Source organism: Schistocerca serialis, chromosome 6 (assembly GCF_023864345.2).
Source record: "Schistocerca serialis cubense isolate TAMUIC-IGC-003099 chromosome 6, iqSchSeri2.2, whole genome shotgun sequence".
Classification (NCBI taxonomy): domain Eukaryota; kingdom Metazoa; phylum Arthropoda; class Insecta; order Orthoptera; family Acrididae; genus Schistocerca; species Schistocerca serialis.
Genome location: NC_064643.1, coordinates 423,088,739 through 423,112,913, shown reverse-complemented (window position 1 = coordinate 423,112,913; position 24,175 = coordinate 423,088,739). Strand labels below are relative to the sequence as shown.

At 40.4% G+C, this 24,175-nt stretch overlaps 1 protein-coding gene across 1 annotated transcript in view; it reads left to right on the top strand.

The window, feature by feature from the left end:
- The first annotated feature begins 2,977 nt into the window (after positions 1-2,977).
- LOC126484900 (zinc finger protein 628-like) overlaps positions 2,978-24,175 on the top strand; it is an 80,581-nt gene continuing 59,383 nt past the window's right edge. Inside the window, exons 1-2 of the mRNA XM_050108500.1 lie at positions 2,978-3,124; positions 13,497-13,670. Coding sequence (XP_049964457.1) covers positions 2,978-3,124; positions 13,497-13,670 — 321 coding nt within the window. The remainder of the gene's footprint in view (positions 3,125-13,496; positions 13,671-24,175) is intronic.

Genomic DNA, 24,175 nt, shown 5'->3' with positions numbered 1-24,175 from the left:
CCGCCCTGCTCTTGTGTCCGTAATTTCATGGTGTCACTATCAGCTGGATGTTAAGCTTACATTTCTCTAGCAGCATACTTTCAAAAGATTGTCTCCTATTGAGATTCCCATGCAGATATTTGCCATTCGCGGACACCAGTGGATTGATTAAGCTATGTGTTGCTCAATTTTGCTGTCGTCTCTTCTTTACATTTCCTATCTCCATCTGCACTGTTGCAGGTAACTTCGCCTTGAGTCTCTGCTACAAAGAGCTGCTAAAATCTTTCACATAAGAGAAATAACCTAAAATCTTTCACATAAGAGAAATAACTGAGTGAAGTATAGTATTAAGGAAACTCTTCGCCTGTTTCTAGTAAAATTGTCACTGGTTCCCAAATATGTTTGACTGACTCGGAATTGATCACTGCATCTATCGTGTGATGCTACTTTCATGAGACATATAGGCTCTGCTTCTCAGAGAAAATGTTAATAAAAACAATAATTGAATGACTTGTGCAAGAAATTTTGTATTTAAGTTGCTCTCCAAGTCGAGCTACTATTAGTGAAAACAGTAAGAGCACAAGGGAAAACTCCTACACACTTTGTACTGAATAATTTTAGTAGCTGAATGTAGTAAACTAATTTAAATGGTGGTTGTTAAGTAATTTGCTAATCTGCTATATCTTGTTGCATTTTCATTTACCAGGTATTATGGAGTAAGCATTTTAGGTAGTAACAGTTTAGAAATGAACACACTTGTAACCACCCAATTAGACGGGAATATGGTATAGCCTCTGTAATCCTACGCGTTCGCCGGTAGCGACGGGGACTGGGAGAAAAAAACAAGGACGGAGCATTTGAACGGTAGTTACGATTTCTCCATGTTGGCAGTACCGTCTGACTTTCTGCTAAGGACGACGAATAGTGACTGCTTTACCAACCGTCCAGTTTTAAGCGAGGCTCAGACTAAACACGAGACCTCAGACATTAGAACTCTTACAGAAGCTTATCGACAGTCGCCCTTCACATGCACTGTTTGCGAACGTGAAAGGGGAGGAATGAAGTACTAGAGCTGTAAAATGTCTTGCGAAGTATTGATGTAAGTATAAGTGGAGATGCAGATGATGTATATATTACTAATGGTGGAGTGAAATGTTCATAGGACGCCTCGAAACAGCATTGTGTACAAGTGATAGTGGATGTAACAGTCATTTACATTTAATACTATCCCATTGTAAGTTTAAATTAGAAGAATTATTCAAATGTGTGTGTAACATTGCCTTTAATGCATAGTGCGTGCTTGCAGTAAATAGGAATAACGGCAGAAGTGAACCTGATGTTCACCTTGTGTCAAAATTGAATTATTCTGGCACATCCCGTGCAGCCGAAGGTTTGATGCTAGTAAGTATAACAAGGAAATGGTAGATATTGTTTGGCCTCAGAAACATTGGAGGATCAAAATTACGTGTGTAATGAAACTGGAACAATTGCTCTTCCCTCCGCCACATTTTGCTCCACATTTTCGAGAGTGATTTGCGTTCCGTTGAGTATGAAGTATACTGACAAAAAAAATTAACATCACAACAGTTTTAACGTCTTTTAAAGCAATATCTGAAACATTAGCCTGTTACGTTTTTCTGTTGTAATACTACTGCAGTAAATTTCTTGAAATAGTAGACATTTAGAATGATTCGCAAAGTGCTAATTGACCTAGTTGTCAAGCTGTACTTTGTTAGCATTTTGGGAAGACGTATTACACCACGTGCAAATGCACCAGTGACTATCCTGCAGTTGTCAAGTGGAGGACTGGAGCACACTTCCCGTAAGAATTTGTGACTAGCACTGGAGCGCTTTACAGGGCACAATGCCGTCCATATTGGTCATAAATAATATTAATAACCATTTCAAGCCTTTTGCAATATCCAGGGCAGTAACATAATTCGCTGTGCCTTCGGTGTAGTTATTGTATTTCAGTAAAACTGTCCTTTCTGTTCGTTTCATTGCGTATTTCTGTCAGTTACCTTCTGTGCTATACTATTGCAGTTCTTTCAATGTATGGTTCAAGTTTCATGGAGCTCTTAGCAGCGATACATCATGCGAAAGTTGCTTTCGTTCTTACGTTTTGAGCATCACTGTATAAAGAAAGACTGTGGGCTCGAATCCTGGAGGAACGCAGCACTAGCGAATGTCTGCCCTACGGCCGGCCGTTGTGGCCTAGCGGCACTAGGCGATTCAGTCCGGAACCGCGCGACCGCTACGGTCGCAGTTTCAAATCCTGCCTGGTGCATGGATGCGTATGACGTCCTTAGGTTAGTTAGGTTTAAGTAGTTCTAAATTCTAGGGGACTTATGACCTTAGATGTTAAGTCCCATAGTGCTCAGAGCCATTGTCTGCCCTATGTTTTTTTTCCAAAGCGGGCTTCTCCTCAGTTTCCAGTAACTCCATCGTAGATGAGGCGTTAAATCACAAGTTTCGTTCCTTCCGACGATTTATGAGTCCAGTTTTAACATCGAGGTATTAGCTTCAACATACCAAGTACACTAAAACTGTCCCAGTATTTCAACGATCTTGTGTTGCTGACTGCTGTCACTTTGAGCATAGCTACTAGGTCAGTCTTTTCTATGCCTTCCGTATTAAGGATTCGAAATATTGAGCTAGTATGGATCTTCAGAGATCTGTTTGTAGCCTGATTATTTAATTCTAGAAGTTCACAGTAGACCATTATTTAACTCTGCATTGCAGCATCCTCCTCTTCAGGGACATTCTTTAAGACGTCAAAGGCAACAAGCAGTAATGAAGCCTCTACTCGCTATAGATGCTGTACAGTGTGAGATTTTTTGAGGGTTACTGTACACGTTGAACCACGTACCGTTGCAAGAAAGTTTGCTTCACTTACAGGTATAGACCTAGATAAAGCTTAGAGGAAAAGTAAACGCGCAATAAAATAAGGACAGCTGCGAGCTCGGTGGTGGTGCGGGCGCGCCATTGGCCGGGCGCTATGAGGCCTCCCACGATACAGCGCCGGGCGGCGGGGCTTTCCCCTTGCATCCCGGCAGCCACTGGCAGTCACATGCAGGCCGCCACCGCCGAGCCACACGACCGGAGACGCGTCAGCGCAGCGCTGGGCTGCACCTCACAGATGGCGGTAAGTGAGCCAGCAGCCCCGCTGCCCAGGCGCGCGGGCGTTGAGCCGACATTACGAGCAGCTAGCTGCCCGCCCGCCTGCCTGCACCGGACTTAGAACCGCGTCTTCGCTGATGCTGCAGCTGCTGCTGCCGCTGCGAAGCGGTGGCCTCTGCGAGCTGCGCCTGATGGAACGTTGCTTACAGCTGCGAGTGCTTGTGACCATCACCTGTGTATTACTTAGGAATCTATTATGAAACAAGAAGTGCCGCGTAACAGCGGTCGATTGCGGTGGAACAAACGACTCGCTTCGTCTATGATCAAATCGAGAATTACTAGATGGAAGTCAGTCTCATTTAACGGATGTGGCCCTTCGGTTTACATGTTTTATTTCTGAAAGCTAATTTCACTCACTATTATCCACCAAAAAAAGCACAATCGCAGTGAATGGTACATGCATATTTGCAGCAACATTCGTCGATCTAGAAGCCATTTCTCCTCTTCTCGATGTACAATCTATTTCTCCTCATGTTACAAATCTCACTATTCGTATTTTACGGAAGTGTACCAAACCATCCAATATTCTCTGAGAAACACCAAGACCGAGGGAGCGAAGAATACTCTCAGTGAACAGGTTATATACTTAGTATCTGACATCACGATATTGTTCTTGTATGTGCGCAATATTTACTTCAAAACTTATTAGTAGTTACTATTTGGTCCCACGTAACCTGAAGAGACAGACTGTACATCTACATCTTCATCTATACTCTGCAAACCACCATGAAGTGCTTGAAAGAGGATGGTACGTCTCAGCCGCAAGAGATAAGTTGTACACCTACACCTAAATCTATATCTAAACTCTGCAAACCACCTTGAAGTGCATAGCAGAGGGTACGTCATATAGCGCCAGTTATTATGGTCTCTTCCCGATCCATTCAGTTAAGGAGAGCGGCAAGAATAATTGTTTGAATGGCTCACGACTCCTATGTGAACAATGCGTAGGGAATTGTAGTATATTCCTACTCATCATTTAAAGCCGGTTCTAGAGATTTAATAATGGACTTTCTCAGGATAGTTTACGCCTGCCTTCAAGAGTCTGCAAGTTCAGTCTCTTCAGTACCTGTTTGACTTTCCCACGGATCAAATAAATCTGTGACCATTCGTGCTGCCCTTCCCTGTATACGTTCAACATCCCCTGTTATTTCTATTTGGTTCGGGTCCCACACACTTGAGCAGTGTTCTAGGACCGGTAGCACTAGTGATTTGTAGACAAAATCTCTAAGACGTCTTTTTAAGGAACCAGTGGATGAGAAAAAATAAGTTTTGGTGGAATAAATCAAGCAACTGCGACTGAAGTCTGAGTTTATTCTATAAACGGTTCAAAACAATGGGCGTATTATCTGCAGGCATATCCTCTACTTCAGGAATCCATTACGTATAATTTAAAGAACTAAATGCTTTTGTAAAGGACAGACACTCTTGAAGTAAACACAATCCACATGAGTTACTGTTTTTTCTGTGATCACATTGTATGGTTTAACATTTTTGCTGCAAGTGGAGCACTACAGACAAATTTTCCTAAGTGATAAATACTGCAGATGCATGTAAAGAAATTATAAAAGGCTGGTGATATCCACGTATGTGCAGTGTTGTCATGGTGTATGTAATATTCTTCACAAGCAACACAGTGAAATCTGATCACAAGAACACATTTTCTGTCGCATACAATGCGGACTTACCGCACTCTGAAACCTGTTGTGTGTCACGTTCACCTCGTTACATTATTTTCGGAAGAAGAAGCACTCAGACGGGACATATGGTCGTTGGTGTTCTGTGATGGGTGTTTGTAGCCATTGGCGTAGCTGAGTACCAGAAGGAAACCTCCATCGCAAGCAATGCAGCGCGATTCGTAGGTAACAAGATACCGTGTTATGTGAGGTGATACCGTATCTTTTGTAATCGTGTTCACAAAATAAACATAGCTATTTTACAAATAAATCGTCGATGCACTGTATTTCGTGTGTTATGACTGTATTCCTAAAATATATCTAAATTTGAAAAGCTGACTTCCGCCTTCGTTTTCGTGCTCCTACACGATTTTCGTTTTCTTAGCCCTGTTTTTTGAGATCCAAATCTGAATTTAGAATCAGCTTATTTATAGTATATGGATGATTATTCGACGCCAGTGACGAAATTACATTCACATTAATTACGCTTTCACGCGAAAAGAAATGCGTCAGCAGAGTTGCATTCATTTGATGAGTCCGTTTTGTAAGTGATATAAGTCTGATCCATTTTTATACGTGCAAACATAGGAAATAATAAATTGTAAACATTTGTCTTCGCAGTTTAATTTCTGTAATCGTCATCATCGTCTTACACATTTAGCTTCCCCATCTTTCCAAAGTTCTCTTTGTCTTTCCATTGATCGACCTCTGTTTTATTTTCCTTTAGGCTTGTCGTTCAGGATTTTGTGGAGCTGTCTTCCAAGCTGATTCTATTCATTTAATGTTTTAATCTATCTCTCTACTCACTTATTTCCTCGTTAATGGCCTCTGTATTCATTACTAAAATTTTCAGTCTTAGTTACATCTGATATTGTGCAGATCTTCACTCTCCACAACAAGCCCATATCTACTGTTGGTGTTTTCTTGACATTTTCTTTTTTATTGACCCAACTCTAGCATCCATACGACAGCGACAATACCATCACAGTTTCACAAAATTTAATTTTTATTCCTTTTCTGGGGTTTCTAGATAGATGCACAGTTTATTTTTCCATATATTGATTGACATATTTGCAGCTTTTTAACTATGTCACTGTCATAATCAAAAATAACTCTTCCCGCAGCACAGATATTTAAAGAGTGATAGAGAGTCTATCGTAGTTGATTTCTATCTTCATCGGTATTGGATATTAGTCTGGGGAGGCCCACTGTTACACCGACAGTGTAAACATGATTCAATGCAACACTCAACCTAACTGATCTAATGTATACAGAATTCTAATTGAGCACAGGCAGATTGCCATGCTGTGTACATTAGAGTAGTCTAGTGTGCACACATAGCATGGCAAGTTTCCTGCACTTATCGCTCGTCGTCCTTCTGCCAGGCGATCTATTATGTGTTTATGTAATCGTCATGTCCCAGACTTTACCTTTACGTTACGCAAGACGGCTAGAGCTTTTCAATCATGACACTGGCACAATTCTGTGAGGATTTGTTACGACGACTGTTGGCGGTGTAGCCTGACGATTTTCTTTCTAATGAAACTGGTCGTGACATAATAAACGTGTATCAATACAGCTGTAGTGGTTTCTTATTAATATTAAATGAACATAACTTTTCTTGATCGACCAGCTAAAATTTCTCACTATCTTCTGTGCTATTCATACCGAAAGTGACCAGTGCGGTAAAGCATTGTAGGTTTTCATCACAGATTTCTTCTTCCCTTTATCACTCCCTCTTTCGTTTTCTCTTACATCATTTTCTTTTTCCTTTTCTCCTCCACTATTTAAGCACCTCTCTTTTTTCACTATAAGTGCATAATACAATAATTGCTGCACTTCATTTATTTTTGCTTCTCTGTGTTTCGATAATTAAACTCGTCTGTTTGGAATTTTACTTGATTGTTTCGCAGCAAAAATTCTTGTAAACATCAGCTACCATCGGTCATTTGTTATATTTCAATATTGTCTTCGAACAGAGGGCGAGACATATTTGATCCACTTTTAGACCGAGCGCTCAGTAGCAACAGCAACACGTTTGGAGTCAAATAAGTATTCTTTTTTCTAAATTTATAGCCAGATTACTATTGTCTTTTATTTTGGTGGGGAATTAAGCATCCAGCAAGTAAAGAATGGTATTGTAGTAACAGTAACTGAATGATCACTGTACAGGCGGGTTGCCTCTGCTACACTCAGAAATACAATGGAGACTCTGTTTCAAATGTAAGCGTCTCAAAGAATGAGGGAAATAGTCAGCAAGGATCGTAAACCAGCATCAGTTGAGATATTAAAAACAGTTCTGTAGTCTTAGTTCAAGACCATCTCTTGCAGGTGTATTGACTCACTATAATGATTCGGTTTGTGTACTGATATGATTAGTGGTTCTTTCATCTCAGCTAGATACTATTTATTTTCTCTTTTCACGTAAATTTACTTCACTCTGCACGACTCTATAATTCTGTCTTTCCTCTTCATCTTTCTTTTTAATTGCTATATCAAATATGTGGTTACATGTTGATCTTTCACAATACTTTCTGCACTCATATGAAGCGAGCAAAATGAAAACTATCATTTTAATATAGTTGCAGTACTATACATCTAAAAGCATTCAATAGGTAATGTATTTTCTACTGCGTAACGACGTAGTCGGTATTCGTATTGCAAAAGACTGTTGTGAGCTTTTATCACCCTCAATACAAATTCTGAAACTGTTCATCCTTCCACTCTGCATCACCCTGCTCCCACGCTTTTAAATGATATATCTTTATTCTTAAACTCAATGAATCCCTATTGTCAAGTGGAACGTGTGGCAAATGAAAGCTAAATGTACATCGTGGAGATATGGGGATAACTCTCATACAGGCACCCCTTTCGGAAACAAGACACCGGTTGCTGATCTTGGTAAATGGTTTCGCGAACTGCAGTATTCGGGGAGAGAATGTCTGATATTCACTGAGAGCAGCACTGACGCAAACACTTTTGCCTTCATTGGTTTCAGACTAATTTACACAAACTGCTGTGTATCCTAGCCTTCAACATTGTAGTCCTCTAGATAATTAATTCGTCATTTAATGATCCTAACGTTGATACGTTGAAACTGACCCCGATTTTGAGCCTGAGATAAATCTTCGTAAGTGCCGAACAATATACACTGAAATACATTGTAAGTTTAATATTGCCGTATGTTATACAAACAGTCAGCGGCATTGTTCGTAAAGTGCTCTGATTTATGATAGAATAATTTATGGGCCATTGATGACTGAGGAATATATTAACAAGCAAATGTAATGGATCATACACTGACAAAAATTAACAAGTAAATAGAAGAATGTCAGAATAAAAGAAGTAGGGCTGTGAAGAAACATGAAGAAGTTAAAAACTAAATTTACTTTCTAAAAACAATCTAGAAACATGTGTCGCAGAAATGTGAAAGTAATAAATTGGATGGCATTCTGAAGAAACGAACCATCTCATACATCCCAATAAATAGGTTTAACATCAGATTAAAAGAAAAAGAAATTACTATTAAACAAAATTAACAAAAATTGTATTGGGAGACTCAAGTTTTGCCGAAAGACGGATTTATAAGCTCATTTAATTATTAATATACTTCCTACTATCATTATTTTATTGTTTCCAGCAGAATGATCAGATCCAGGGAAAATTAGTTAAGACTTCTACAAACATATTTTGATAGTCTTATTTCGTGCATGCTTTTTTCAGATTTAGTTTTTGTTGAATTAGATAGTGTCACGTTGGTGACTCATCACGCTTGGTAAAAACTTGAATTAATTTTGCGAAAGTACCTCCATTTATAACAGTATTTTGTTTATGTGAAAAATTCTATATTCCAAAGTGTTTTGGATATTATATGAAACGACGCATCAATACCATCCGAGTCAGCCTATAGAAACACTCCTCATCGCTTCTTACATGTGACACCTAGTGTCGGCGGATAACGTCGATTTGTTTCCGGTTGCAGACAAAATGATTTTTGAATCGAAATTTTATGTGCCTACTGACTAGAGCGCTCCAGAATTAGTCTAGTGCGATATTTATGTCAGCAGTATTTGTTAATAGACATTTAAAACACGAGGAATAACCAGTATTCTAGCAGCAACTGAGCAGCGCCGCTACATGGTGGCAGTTGTCAGCGAGGACCAGGGCGGTGGAGTCGACTATCGCTGGTGGAATTTTCACTATCCTTGGTGTTTTACTGTCCCTGTAAATATATATATCGATCAAATAAATATCGCACTAGACTAATTCGCGGTAGTTCTATCGAATGGGAACGTAAAATTCTGCTTTTGGCGTCATTTTGTTCATATCAGGAAACTAACCTAGCTCTCTGTCGACACTGTGCGTCGCAGTCGGATTAAAGACGGATTGAGCAGTATTTTCTCTGTGGTAACTACAGCTACGTACTGCAAAAAAGGAAATTGCTAATGTCTGCTAAGAGAAAATTCGCCTGATGAACAACAAAAGCCCATCTAAATTAGAAGCCATTATACATTGTACATCACACATTTAATACTGAGTCCTTCATTGATAGTTACATAGTCTTCTACACAGAAGATGAAAGTGCAGGAACAATGTAATTCTTCTTCTCCTATTATAAGGGCAGCTAATAAATTATCTGATAGTACCAAATGATGGTCCTAGGTAAATTAAAGTCTTTAGTTCCAAGATTGGGTACGTGAAATTAAGTTATGTGCGTCGTCACAAAGTACTTGACCATAAAACCATAATAAATTCAAACAGTGAACTCGCACACAGAAACAGGTTTCAGGAATATAAACAGACTACGATCTGAGCATATGAACTTGTAACTCTGTAGCGTGTATTTAATTATGGCTGCTAAACCAACGTGCACAGAACACTCCTTTACACCTACAAATATTTCAAAATTAAGAAGCAACTTTGTTCAGGTGGCTTCCGTCATTGTGAATACTTGAAGTACTCACTGTTGCTATTTTACTTTCTCTTTAATTTCTTAGTAAATAAAGTAATTTTATCGTTATTTTCTATTTCTCGCGGGAAAACACTGAAGGCAGTTTTAGAATGATATTATGAACTGCTCAGAAACATAGAAGTCTACTTCTGCTCCGGAAATACAAAGTATATCTGTAGCCGGCCGCGGTGGCCATGCGGTTCTAGGCGCTGTAGTCCGGAACCGCGCGACTGCTACGGTCACAGGTTCGAATCCTGCCTCGGGCATGGATGTGTGTGATGTTCTTAGGTTAGTTAGGTTTAAGTAGTTCTAAGTTCTAGGGGACTGATGACCTCAGATGTTAAGTCCCATAGTGCTCAGAGCCATTTTTGTATATCTGTATTTCTCTGCTTTCCAAAATCATCATTTTCCTTTTTGTATTTCCATAAATACCATTTTCGGTAAGGTAGTGTATCAGTAAAACAATTTACCTTTTAATAAAAAGTTTGACATTTGCTGAAAAGTGCACTGTCTCTTTTGTGGACAGTTGTTCAATTCCATGCAAAGACTGATATGACAGAGGTTCTTAAAAATTGCAACACTAACTTTCCTATAAGCTGGACGTGTTTTCTTGTTCATAATAGATTCCTATCCTCTGTTGTCTAGCATGAAGACAAGACTGAAACAACAAAGTAATTTCATATGTAATGGATGACTGTTGAGCAGGAAGAAGACTTCATATAAGTGTAACAGCAGGTCGATTTACCTTGTTTTACTTCATTAAGGGTTTTAAGTTGATAAATTTCTCCGTACATCCAGTCCAAGCATTATAAGTTTTCCACTCTGTCACTTACCAGTTCATTCACCTCTGACAATGGTTCTTGATGTTAAAAATGGTTCCAAATCCACATGACAATCTAGCTCATCCTATGATTGGCAGAGGTCGTTGGAAGGCAACGGAATACCGTTTCCAATACGACCATGCCTAGAAAGTACTGTGAAGTTTAAAATAATCTTCGGATTGATAACTTATAAGGAGAATGTACAATTAGTTATTTACTATCTGTTGAGAATGCACTAAACGAAATGTTAGCTTAGAGTGTTTGTTCTTCGAAATTTATTTAATAATTTATTGCAGAACAGTGTCAGAATAACTAGAATTTTGATTTTTTGATTTACTGGTAGTAATCTAAACTTCATTTACGCTCACTGGATACAAAAACATTGCAACTTAATTTCTGGGTACGTGGACATTATTTGGCTAAAATTCTTCCTCAATTAAATTTTGCACTTTACCATCATAATGTTAATGAAACATGTCAGCCATCTACTGGGGATCTAGAACAACGTTTTTTCGATTTTATGATCTTCATGATTGAAATCCCCTTATATACGATGGGAAAGCAAAACCTTCAAATCTGCCACAATGCCAGCCGCTGTGGCCGAGCGGTTCTAGGCGCTTCAGTCCGGAACTGCGCTCCTGTTACGGTCACAGGTTCGAATTCTCCCTCGGGCATGGGTGTGTGTGATTTCCATAACGTTTAAGTAGTTCTAAGTCTAGGGGACTGATGACCTCCGATGTTAAGTCCCATAGTGCTTGGAGCCATTTTAATCATCTGCCACAATAATCAAACACTAGCGTTATTTAAAATTGCACAGAGCAGACAGCGATTAATAATATAAAACGGTAAAATGATGGTGTAATGAAATTCTTCCTCAAACAAACTTAACTGAATAGGATGATATCATTAATCTCGTAAAGTTACTTCAAATAGAAAAACCGTCAATTAATCACCTTGGCTACATAGCCAGAGACTTGTTTGCGCCAGACTGAAATTTCTCTGAGAAACAAAAGCTTACCTCTTAGACGTGGTACTTAATTGCTGCCGGGCGGGATTAGCCGAGTGGTCTAGGGCGCTGCAGTCATGGACTGTGCGGCTGGTCTCGACGGAGGTTCGAGTCCTCCTTCGGGCATGGGTGTGTGTGTTTGTCCTTAGGATAATTTAGGTTAAGTAGTGTGTAAGCTTAGGGACTGATGACCTTAGCAGTAGAGTCCCATAAGATTTCACACACATTTGAACATTTTTGAACTTAATTGCTGGCATTAACAAGTAAGGCTCTCTTCCATGGTACTTGGATTTCAGAACGACCTAAAACACAATTTGAATAGGATACATTAGTTCGGAAACTTCCTTAAAATAACTGAAAGATTAAATAATAAATCCAAGAAAATATTACAAGGCGATAAAAACAATCGCTTAATGAAATGGATTTACCATAGAGCTTATGAGCAGTTTTACAGCACTAAATACTCAATTTTATTCAACACTAGGGTAACAACAAGCGTCCTGACCGCTCACAGGAAAATAAACTAATTTGAATGCCACAACTTTTAAAGCATCAACAGCTTGTGGCGTAAACAAGTAACAGTGACGCAAAACTTCAAGTAGTACCTGTAACGGCAAGCAGCCACCGTTACACGTGGGCAACAAGTGAAAACCATTAAATGGACCAAACTCAAACACACCAGATGCGGTCAACAATACTTACAACGCGTGAAAAATGTTTTTGAGGTCGATAAAGTGAAAGTCACAGAGGTGGGCATATAGCGCGGGCGATATCAATCACCGCTGCATCAAGAAGTCGTTATTCCATAATTTGAGTTCAATGCAAAACGCCGGCATCCAGAAGTGCGAAGAACGGGCGTAACTGAAGACAGTTCACCTGAAGCACACTGAAGTGCGTGGTGAAAACTTAGATGCAGCCACTAACGGTACACTTGTAAACAGTCTCCGCACAAACATAGCCATCGGCCCACACAACCGACGGGCCGACCACTGTCCGTGTTGCCCTCCGCCACGTACGCAAACTCTTTCCAATTTCACACAAACCAGCCTGTTTTATTGACTCTGCGCCAGCGATAATACACAGGAAGCTCAGGGTAATTCGTGCCACCTAGCGAGGTGGCAGCAAATGAAGGGTGAAGAAAAGACGAAATGAAGCCTTCACTGCTCAATGATAACAGTAGCGAATTAAAGAAGCCTAACTTTGAGGTACAACTGCAGTTTCACCCATCTGTGTGCTTTCTGTCGCTAGGCTCATGACTGTTTTGATGTGGTCCGCCGCGAATTCCTTTCCTGTGTCAACCTCTTCAACACTTGCACGTAACATTCAAATCTCTCTCTTCGCCTACTGCTATTGCACTCCACAGCTCCTCAAGTGCCATGCAGGTTCTCATTTGATGCTAACACATATTCGTATCAGTAGATCAGTAGTTCCCTTTGATTGTCATTAATCTCACTTCCGCTACTCCTGCAGTTCTACCTCAGTTCCACTGCGGAGAGCATTGCGAATAAGTTATCTAGGTCGATATATTCTCTGAATGTATCTTAAGTCTTTCTTCCATTACCAAGCGCAACGTCAGAACAGCTTCCCTTGTGTCTTTACCTTTCCTAAAACCAAACTGATCGTCATCTAACAGAACTTCAATTTCATTTTCCTTTCTTCTGTATATTATTCCGTCATATACAGGAACAATATTCCGTGAACGATCATTCCTTTACATTACATCGCTACTGCACGTCCTTGTAGAATCAGTCACAGAAGGAGTGCTTGCTTCCCACTGCCTAATGTTGCGGAGTAGTTACCCTTTCAGTGCACTTTAAAAAAACTTGTACGCTACTTCGTGTTGTGTATCAAGATGTGATCGTTACGTGGCGACCAACTTTTGGCAGAAGGCGAACGACAACCTGCTGCTGGTGCGCTGGGACCAGCACGAGGCGCAGCTGCTGGAGCGGCTCTGCGGGTATTTCACAGAGAACGCGTTCGTCGACGTGACGCTGTGGTGTCCGGACCGCCGCTTCAAGGCCCACCGCGTCCTGCTCTCCGCATGCAGCGATTACCTGGAGGTGAGTTCAGCGACCGCCTCGACGACAGGAATTAAAAGAAACGTCACCTGGTAACACAGCTTTCAGCCGAAAGCCTTCAGATTATTCTTCAGGTGTTCAGAATTTGCTTTGAAAATACATTATTGATTATTCAACGTGTGTTTAATGATAGCTCTTTACTCTTCCAGAGATTATAAATTTTAGCATTGAGTGTACAACTGCAAAAATATGGGTGTCTCCCATATGTTGTACTAAATGAAGGGAAAACTGTAGCAAAATTCAGGGAAAGACATCTGATCAGAAGGCACACGCTGTGTCAAAAGTGGTATCTAAGAGCAAGTGTGACTGAGGTTGAGTCGACGATGTGCAAACGTAAAACGTAAGATTTAGTATGTTGGATGCAGCAGACCGAAATACTACAACAATGTATGAAAACAGGAAGGACGCCTTTTAAATCAGTAAGAAAAGTCGAGAAAAAATATTTTAAAAAACAGTATCCACTCAGCCAGGTCTTAGAACCCTTCCACGCAACGGTATGGGAAATCTCGATGGGGTAAACGTCTGCTTCCAAAATTGTCTATGCAAATGAAAGAACAAAAAACGACGGAAATACATGGCAATAACGTGTGTCTCATCTCGTGAAATGAAATTATTAGAAAATTGGTAATTTTTACTTGCCATGAATCCAGTTCTCTCACCACTTCCGTTTTCAGTTTGTATCTATGTGCAAGAATCTTAGATTTCGTACTAATGGTTCACCTGAATATTTGGCTACATTTTATAACATACTGTTCCGTTTGAACAGAAAATTGAGGTGTAAAACTGAATGTCTATTAGAGAAATAGTAGATAACAATATTAGTGACATAAACCCGTTATGTTACAGAGTCATTGCACCTAATAGATTAGGTCGAAATTTATAAAGTTATTATGGTATCCAAAGTCCTACATCTGACCTGTTGCTTCAAAACTCGTATAAGCAAATATACCAAATATCACGAAGGAATCAGTCTACTTGTAATAAATGTAACAAAGGAACCAACAAAGAAAATCACGGTATTTGTCAGTACATGCGAGGATCTGTTGGTAAGGAACGATGCAGCTTGACGCAAAAGTGCCTTAGTGTTGAGCGACAAAATTGTCAATACATTGAAAACCATATGTGTGAAAGAGGAGGTATGTTTATCTCTCATTCAATGTTTTTGTCAAGCTCTTACACATAAATTCCATCACGAGAGTCGTATAAATCAATGTTCTCCAAAAAGAACCATCACCCCTTTCCCGTTAGAAGGAAACAATGAAGGGTTCTTACGGGGGGAGGCGACCAAACAGCGAGGTCATCGCTCCCTTCGGATTAGGGAAGGACGAGGAAGGAAATCGGCCATGCTTTTTCAAAGTGATGCAGGGAAATAACGGAAAACCTAAATCAGGATGATCGGACACGTGTTTGAACCAATAATGCAATACGGAAAGCAATTCCTAACACTCCTATTGTCTGAATGAACGAAATAGTCCATTGTGGAACCCATCTGCGAAGCACCGAATAATTTTTCCACTTTGAGACCATGCCAACATTCGCTTTTGCCATCTATACCAGAATGAAAAATGCTCTTACTTTGAAACAAAAAAGCGAATATGTCCTGGGCAGAGTTAGGGATGTAAAAGAAGGGAACTAGTTGTTCGACTTACCTCTATGCTTGAAAGACATTAAAATCAAAATATCTTGACATGTATCAATGTCACATAATACAATGCATCGTGTCAAGTAAAGTGATTCGTGATGTCATGTCTTATAACATGGTACATGCCATAATGACATCCGAAACACCATTTGTCAGGTCGTGCAATATGATCCAACATGTCATTAAAGTTTAGGATGCATGCATCTCCACTGTGGGATACTTCCTATTATAGATACGCCCCCATTCACGGGTACTTCCTATTGAAGATGCATCCCACTCACTAGAGGCACATAATTTGTGTCTATATGTTCTTACACCCGTCACCACACAAGTAAAAATGGTTCAAATGGCTCTGAGCACTATGGGACTTACCATCTGAGGTCATCAGTCCCCTACAACTTAGAACTACTTAAACCTAACTAACCTAACCTAACATCACCCACATCCATGCCCGAGGCAGGATTCGAACCTGCGACTGTAGCGGTCGCCCGGTTCCAGACTGAAGCGACTAGAACCGCTCGGCCACACCGGCCGGCTATCACACTGGTCGGCTTGTCCCGGCGGAGGTTCGAGTCCTCCCTCGGGCATGGGTGTGTGTGTTTGTCGTTAGGATCATTTAGGTTAAGTAGTGTGTAAGCTTAGGAACTGATGACCTTAGCAGTTAAGTTCCATAAGATTTAACACACACACACACGCACACACCACACAGGTAACGCGAGGATGGTGTAAGAGAACTCTCGGCGCTGGTGAAGTAAGGTTAACTCGTAAAAATGTTTTGATTTAAATACCTTTGAAGCTGGCAGATAAGTCGAAAAGCTAGCTCTATTCTTTTACATCAATAACTCTGCCGAGAACTTAGGAGCATTTTCCATTCTGGTGTTCAACTTTTATTCTACTGTAATTTTGATTTTAGACAACAATAGCTTGGCAAACGATGTAGATTTTTGTAGACTCGGGTGACGACTGATCTGGTACAGATTTTTTTTACTGCATTTCGAGCCATAATACTCATATCACGGCAACGGATAAAGTTTTCACAAAACAACAGGACGGCCACTATTTCATGAATTTGTGTTACAAAATGTGAACCGATTCTTAGAAGTCTGAAACACAGAAGCGGCGCGCGTAAAATACTAACATAAAACGTGTTTTTGCACGTAAAATCCGAATGAAGTTAGGTTTTTGAAAGTGATTTTAATCTTTTAGGTAATTTTTTTTTCCGCTCATTCAATTCACATATGAACGAATCTTACGTGCTACATTTTGCTCGGCTTTAAATCATTGTATCTCGGTAACGGATGAAAATTACTGGATAAATAGAATCGTTTTGACTTTAAGCATTTTTCTTCCTTCGTGTGAAGTTTGAACCGATTCGTAAAATTTTAAAGTATGGAAATGGCGCGCTTTAAAAAAACTCCCAGAAAAACGGATTTCTGCTCGCAAAATCCAAAAGAAGTAATATTTTTTTCAACTGTTAAAACATACTGTGGTTCCGATACACCGGTGGACCTAATTTGAACCATCGGTCTCGCTCCAGTCAGAGCCATTTAAGGGTGACTCTTTTTGCACATAAATTCCGAAGAAGAATGTCTATTTTTGCACGTACAACCCGAACGGTGCACATACAAATGGCACCATTAGCTGAGAATTAATTTCATCCCAAACTAAAATCTTTTCCAATAGAAATTACTCGCACAATTTGCCTGGTTGCCTGCTCTGGTTCGTCTTTGAACTTTGCTAAATACAAATAACTACAGTGAGACAAATATTCAAATGACTATACAAACGGCCGCTGGCCCGAGCTATACCCAAAAACTTGTACCCCAGGTTCGAAGCTGAAATATTAACTGAGCACCAAGCTCCCCCCCCCCCCCCCCTGCATCCCTTCCTTAACCGCTATTCTGCGAGCGGTCATTTCTGTCATATTTCTTACAGAGATTCTGAGGTGTAACGGTAAAACAAAACTGATTTGTTACGAGTGCTGATAGTGCTGCAGAAGATGCAATATCTGTTACTCTTTTACAACAAACTATTTTTATTTTCATTCTTTTTTATTCGAAAACAATGTTCTCTGGTCACTGACAATGACTTTCATCCAGGCATGAGCTCATTATCCAAATCTCTCTTGCAGGTAAAGCAATCTCGAGCGACGCTTCCGAAACTCAGAATTGGTGGAATGAACTCCATGGTGCAACTCTTAATTGTAATATTTACGAAAACTAGCCCGCAGGACTCACGTACGTGATAAATCAGACTGCCGATTACTCCTCTCCACAGCAGGCGGCAGCCAGTGTTTTGCTGAAGCGGGGCGCGACACTATATAATTACAACAGGGCCCGCTGCCTCACCACTCGGCTAGGACTCAATTGCTGACCAGCTGCTGCACGGAAAGCCGCAGCTTCTTGAGCAATGATTGCGAAGGCGATACGTATCATTAAGCACACGAAATACGAGGGAGAGGAGATTTAAAGGCTATACAGAAAAAATGACTGCTTTGTTTTGACCGAGGCTTTTGTGTCGTACATATATATGAAATATAGATTGCCACCTGTCAAAAGACGCTTTACTTACGCGACAGTATTTTTACAGAATGCGTCAAGTCGTTGTCTGGATAATGAGGAAAATGTTCCACAGGTAGTGGAGTGCGTAAAAACCTGTTTCACGTTCAAAAATTACGTAATGCAGTGCCTGTGATGTCCTACACAGCTGCCTGCCACTGTCGATTCCATTACAGTTTGTTATATAATATGTTCCGTGTTTATAATCTTGAGAGCATAAATGCAGAGAATATCTGTTGTATCATGTTTTCCATGTTTCTGATCTTGAGTGAGGAAACACGGAGCGGATGGAAAAAATGCTCATGTGTTTCGATTTCCGACGTTCTTCTCAAACTATTCAACTAATCTATTCAAAGATAGTAGTGGACAAGATCCTTGATTGATTGTTTATGTATTAAATGATGTAATTAACAAGATATCGAAAATGGATGCAACGCTATGATAATGAACTAGTGGGTATACGAGCCAAGCAGTCTCGTAGACCAGAGTGTGTCGTATTTTTCCCGTTACTTGACGGTTCACGATGGTGTCATTTCTCGTGGGAGAAAGACCGTAAAGAACGGGTAAGATGGGTGTCTGAGTTCGTACCTGCAAAGCCTTAAAGCGAGACTCAAGTCCTGTCTCAGCCAGTTTAAACAACAAGGTTATGACGTCGGCCGACATTCGGTCCCTGGCTGACATCCAGGATCCTGCGCTGGTAATGGCACGCTACTGACAACAACAGCAGTATTTCATAGGGATAGTACTCCCACCACTGAAAACAGATGCCTCACAATATCATGCCGAGAATTACTCTCGGTGTTGTAGCCAGAACTCAAGAGGAAGTAACGGTCTCGTGTTATTTCGATATTAAGTAGGTGGGTCAGAAACCCGTGTCTACTGCGAGAACATTAAACGACGTTACATTATTTCAGTTCTGCAAGAGTATCTGGGTAAATGGCCACGGCATTGCTGTTGGAAGCATCCCAGCATTCGCCAAAACAAAAAACCTGAATCCGGGTAATAAAAAGAGAATGTTTATACTGCTGCTCGAGAAAGTTTCGAATTTCCTATACGTAAGAAATATCTAGCTGCGATTATTTCTGACATGAAGAGTAACCTTGAGAACCTGAATAAGAAACTATTCACTCATAGCTAACGCAGCAGTTTATGTTGTTGTTGTTGTTGTGGTCTTCAGTCCTGAGACTGGTTTGATGCAGCTCTCCATGCTACTCTATCCTGTGCAAGCCTTTTCATCTCCCAGTACCTACTGCAACCTACATCCTTCTGAATCTGCTTAGTGTATTCATCTCTTGGTCTCCCTCTACGATTTTTACCCTCCACGCTGCCCTCCAATACTAAATTGTTGATCCCTTCATGCCTCAGAACATGTCCTACCAACCGATCCCTTCTTCTGGTCAAGTTGTGCCACAAACTTCTCTTCTCCCCAATCCTATTCAATACTTCCTCATTAGTTATGTGATCTACCCATCTAATATTCAGCATTCTTCTGTAGCACCACATTTCGAAAGCTTCTATTCTCTTCTTGTCCAAACTATTTATCGTCCATGTTTCACTTCCATACATGGCTACACTCCATACGAATACTTTCAGAAATGACTTCCTGACACTTAAATCAATACTGGATGTTAACAAATTTCTCTTCTTCAGAAACGCTTTCCTTGCCATTGCCAGCCTACATTTTATATCCTCTCTACTTCGACCATCATCAGTTATTTTGCTCCCCAAATAGCAAAACTCCTTTACTACTTTAAGTGCCTCATTTCCTAATCTAACTCCCTCAGCATCACCCGACTTAATTAGACTACATTCCATTATCCTTGTTTTGCTTCTGTTGATGTTCATCTTCCTTTCAAGACACTGTCCATTCCATTCAACTGCTCTTCCAAGTCCTTTGCTGTCTCTGACAGAATTACAATGTCATCGGCGAACCTCAAAGTTTTTATTTCTTCTCCATGAATTTTAATACCTACTCCGAATTTTTCTTTTGTTTCCTTTACTGCTTGCTCAATATACAGATTGAACAACATCGGGGAGAGGCTACAACCCTGTCTTACTCCCTTCCCAACCACTGCTTCCCTTTCATGTCCCTCGACTCTTATAACTGCCATCTGGTTTCTGTACAAATTGTAAATAGCCTTTCGCTCCCTGTATTTTACCCCTGCCACCTTTAGAATTTGAAAGAGAGTATTCCAGTCAACATTGTCAAAAGCTTTCTCTAAGTCTACAAATGCTAGAAACGTAGGTTTGCCTTTCCTTAATCTTTCTTCTAAGATAAGTCGTAAGGTCAGTATTGCCTCACGTGTTCCAGTGTTTCTACGGAATCCAAACTGATCTTCCCCGAGGTTGGCTTCTACTAGTTTTTCCATTCGTCTGTAAAGAATTCGTATTAGTATTTTGCAGCTGTGACTTATTAAGCTGATAGTTCGGTAATTTTCACATCTGTCAACACCTGCTTTCTTTGGGATTGGAATTATTGTATTCTTCTTGAAGTCTGAGGGTATTTCGCCTGTTTCATACATCTTGCTCACCAGATGGTAGAGTTTTGTCAGGACTGGCTCTCCCACGGCCGTCAGTAGTTCCAATGGAATATTGTCTACTCCGGGGGCCTTGTTTCGACTCAGGTCTTTCAGTGCTCTGTCAAACTCTTCACGCAGTATCGTATCTCCCATTTCATCTTCATCTACATCCTATTCCATTTCCATAATATTGTCCTCAAGTACATCGCCCTTGTATAGACCCTCTATATACTCCTTCCACCTTTCTGCTTTCCCTTCTTTGCTTAGAACTGGATTTCCATCTGAGCTCTTGATATTCATACAAGTCGTTCTCTTATCTCCAAAGGTCTCTTTAATTTTATTGTAGGCGGTATCTATCTTACCCCTAGTGAGATAGGCCTCTACATCCTTACATTTGTCCTCTAGCCATCCCTGCTTAGCCCTTTTGCACTTCCTGTCGATCTCATTTTTGAGACGTTTGTATTCCGTTTTGCCTGTTTCACTTACTGCATTTTTATATTTTCTCCTTTCATCAATTAAATTCAATATTTCTTCTGTTACCCAAGGATTTCTACTAGCCCTCGTCTTTTTACCTACTTGATCCTCTGCTGCCTTCACTACTTCATCCCTCAAAGCTACCCATTCTTCTTCTACTGTATTTATTTCCCCCATTCCTGTCAATTGCTCCCTTATGCTCTCCCTGAATCTCTGTACAACCTCTGGTTCTTTTAGTTTATCCAGGTCCCATCTCCTTAAATTCCCATCTTTTTGCAGTTTCTTCAGTTTTAATCTACAGGTCATAACCAATAGATTGTGGTCAGAGTCCACATCTGCCCCTGGAAATGTCTTACAATTTAAAACCTGGTTCCTAAATCTCTGTCTTACCATTATATAATCTATCTGATACCTTTTAGTATCTCCAGGGTTCTTCCATGCATACAACCTTCTTTCATGATTCTTAAACCAAGTGTTAGTTATGATTATGTTGTGCTCTGTGCAAAATTCTACCAGGCGGCTTCCTCTTTCATTTCTGTCCCCCAATCCATATTCACCTACTATGTTTCCTTCTCTCCATTTTCCTACACTCGAATTCCAGTCACCCATGACTATTAAATTTTCGTCTCCCTTCACAATCTGAATAATTTCTTTTATTTCATCATACATTTCTTCAATTTCTTCGTCATCTGCAGAGCTAGTTGGCATATAAACTTGTACTACTGTAGTAGGTGTGGGCTTCGTATCTATCTTGGCCACAATAATGCGTTCACTATGCTGTTTGTAGTAGCTTACCCGCATTCCTATTTTCCTATTCATTATTAAACCTACTCCTGCATTACCCCTATTTGATTTTGTGTTTGTAACCCTGTAGTCACCTGACCAAAAGTCTTGTTCCTCCTGCCACCGAACTTCACTAATTCCCACTATATCTAACTTCAACCTATCCATTTCCCTTTTTAAATTTTCTAACCTACCTGCCCGATTAAGGGATCTGACATTCGACGCTCCGATCCGTAGAACGCCAGTTTTCTTTCTCCTGATAACGACATCCTCTTGAGTAGTCCCTGCCCGGAAATCCGAATGGGGGACTATTTTACCTCCGGAATATTTTACCCAAGAGGACGCCATCATCATGTAATCATACAGTAAAGCTGCATGCAGCAGTTTATTAGAAGACATAAATCAAGTGTTATAAATATAGTTCCAGTTTAAATTTCTTCACAAATCCACGCATTACTAAACTTCTTCACGCTATAACTGCGTAATTTATTAGCATTTCTTGTATATTAACGCTACTAGACATTGCTGGAGCAGTATATCTGACGGAAATTTTATACCATCTAAGAGATAGAAAGCAATAACAAAAAATTTCGATTACTAAGCTGTACATCACGTCTGGCTATGATAATTCATTATGTAAATAGATGTGTCAACGTGATACTTGAAATAAAAGGTGGCCTGCATGTTTTTCTAACGTTTCTTCTTCGACGTGGTTTGTGTGCGAGTCTAAAGATTGTTATTACTTGAGGTCCGTGACCGACATTTTATCGACCATCCACACTCCAGAAATGTACCTTGGGCGACATCTCAGGCGAACGAGTGGGCCAGCTGCTGTTATTCTGAAAAAAGGAATGTGCAGTTACGTCAAAAACTGTCGGTATCCTGGCCTCTAAATCTTCTCATTCTCAATGACCGCTGTTTAGACTGCCTCGTCGTATCCAGCTGCACTCGAAAACACCAGTTTTTCTATACGTTGTTCAATAATGGATTACGAGACTCACGGTAGCGTGAAACACATTATGTGCCCATCACTAAAGGATGTGATGAAGCGAGACTGGTCCGAAAACACTACTATTTGCTATTCAACGCGACAGCTACGGTATTATCGTGTCAGTTGTACTCTGTGGCTCCCGGACAGTGGAGGTAATCGGAGTGGTATACGACGCAGCAATGCAGTCGGCGACAGGCAGCTTCGAACCGCGTACGTAGACGGCTTCTCAACCGCTGTAGTGAGTCTGCCTCTGGGGTTACATTGTGGGCCGGACTGTACGGTTCAGAACGGCTTCATACTGCGTTATCCTCCACCCTATGATCGCTGCGGATGTAATTGTTCCTTTTACCAGCTATACGCACACATGACTGACGTTGCCCCTACAGTGTTTAGACAAAAATATGAAAACACCACGATAAAGGTTTGCTTGAATATAAATTCAGATGCTAGCCGGGCCTGCAGATTACGCTGTTGTATCTGCCCACAAATGGCACCTGTTCAGTGTCCTCAATACGTTGCAAGTGCGGTCGTGGCCAGAACAGTGTTCTGTGTAGATGCGAGCTGTGTGAATTAGAATGTGGGCAAATTGTTGGTGCTTGTATGGTGGGTGGTTCCGTGGCCAAGTTAGCCTAAGTATTTGGTGTTTCAAACACTGGATCAGTATTTATGCATTCCGAGACGATTGGAAGTTACTCGAAACGCCAACGGGCTTCCTACACCGTTTTAAGCATAGTAATATGTTGTATTTACGCTGTTTCCCTAATTTTGCCACCCCGTATAGCAACAGAAATGTCACTAAGAGACAAATCTATTTCTTGAAGACCGTACATTCTGCCAATGCGAAGTCACCTAAAAACAATATTATAACCTTTGACGACAAAGATGAGTGATGGCGTTTTCTTGCTCATTTCCATTTAATTTTATTTCTCTTCGGTAACTGAGTTTGACGTTACCTTCTCGTTCAGCCAAGAGGCGGCGCAGTCAATCCTTAATGTTAGCCCTACCTCAACAGTCTTTAGCACTTACCTTACTTTTCAGTTCTGCGCATTCTACAGATCATTATTTCTGGGTGGTGCATTTTTCTCTTTTCTGGGCATCTTTAAGTGAACGTATTCCAACGTGCTGGATATCTGACATAATTTCGGGTGAGTCGCTGACTTCCATAACAATGATCAAGGAATTTATTATCTACTGAATTATGCAAAGATCTCAATTAACTCGGTTTGTTGTATATAAGTGGTATAGAAATGGTTTAACGATAATTGCCAACAATATGTTAATACCTTGCACATGCGAGACGGGATCTGAATAACACGTTTACAGTCGCGTAAGTCACACTGCGAATCCAGAAAGTTGGTGTGTAAAGATGGAATGTGCCGAAGAAGGGTATGCGTTTGCACTTGTAGCCCGAGTTGAAAGCATACTATACCTTTAACTACTGGCAAGTCTTCAGAATTAAGACTGACATTAGTGAATCTTAATAAAAATGACTCATTTTCCCTACAGTTAACCTCGCTGTG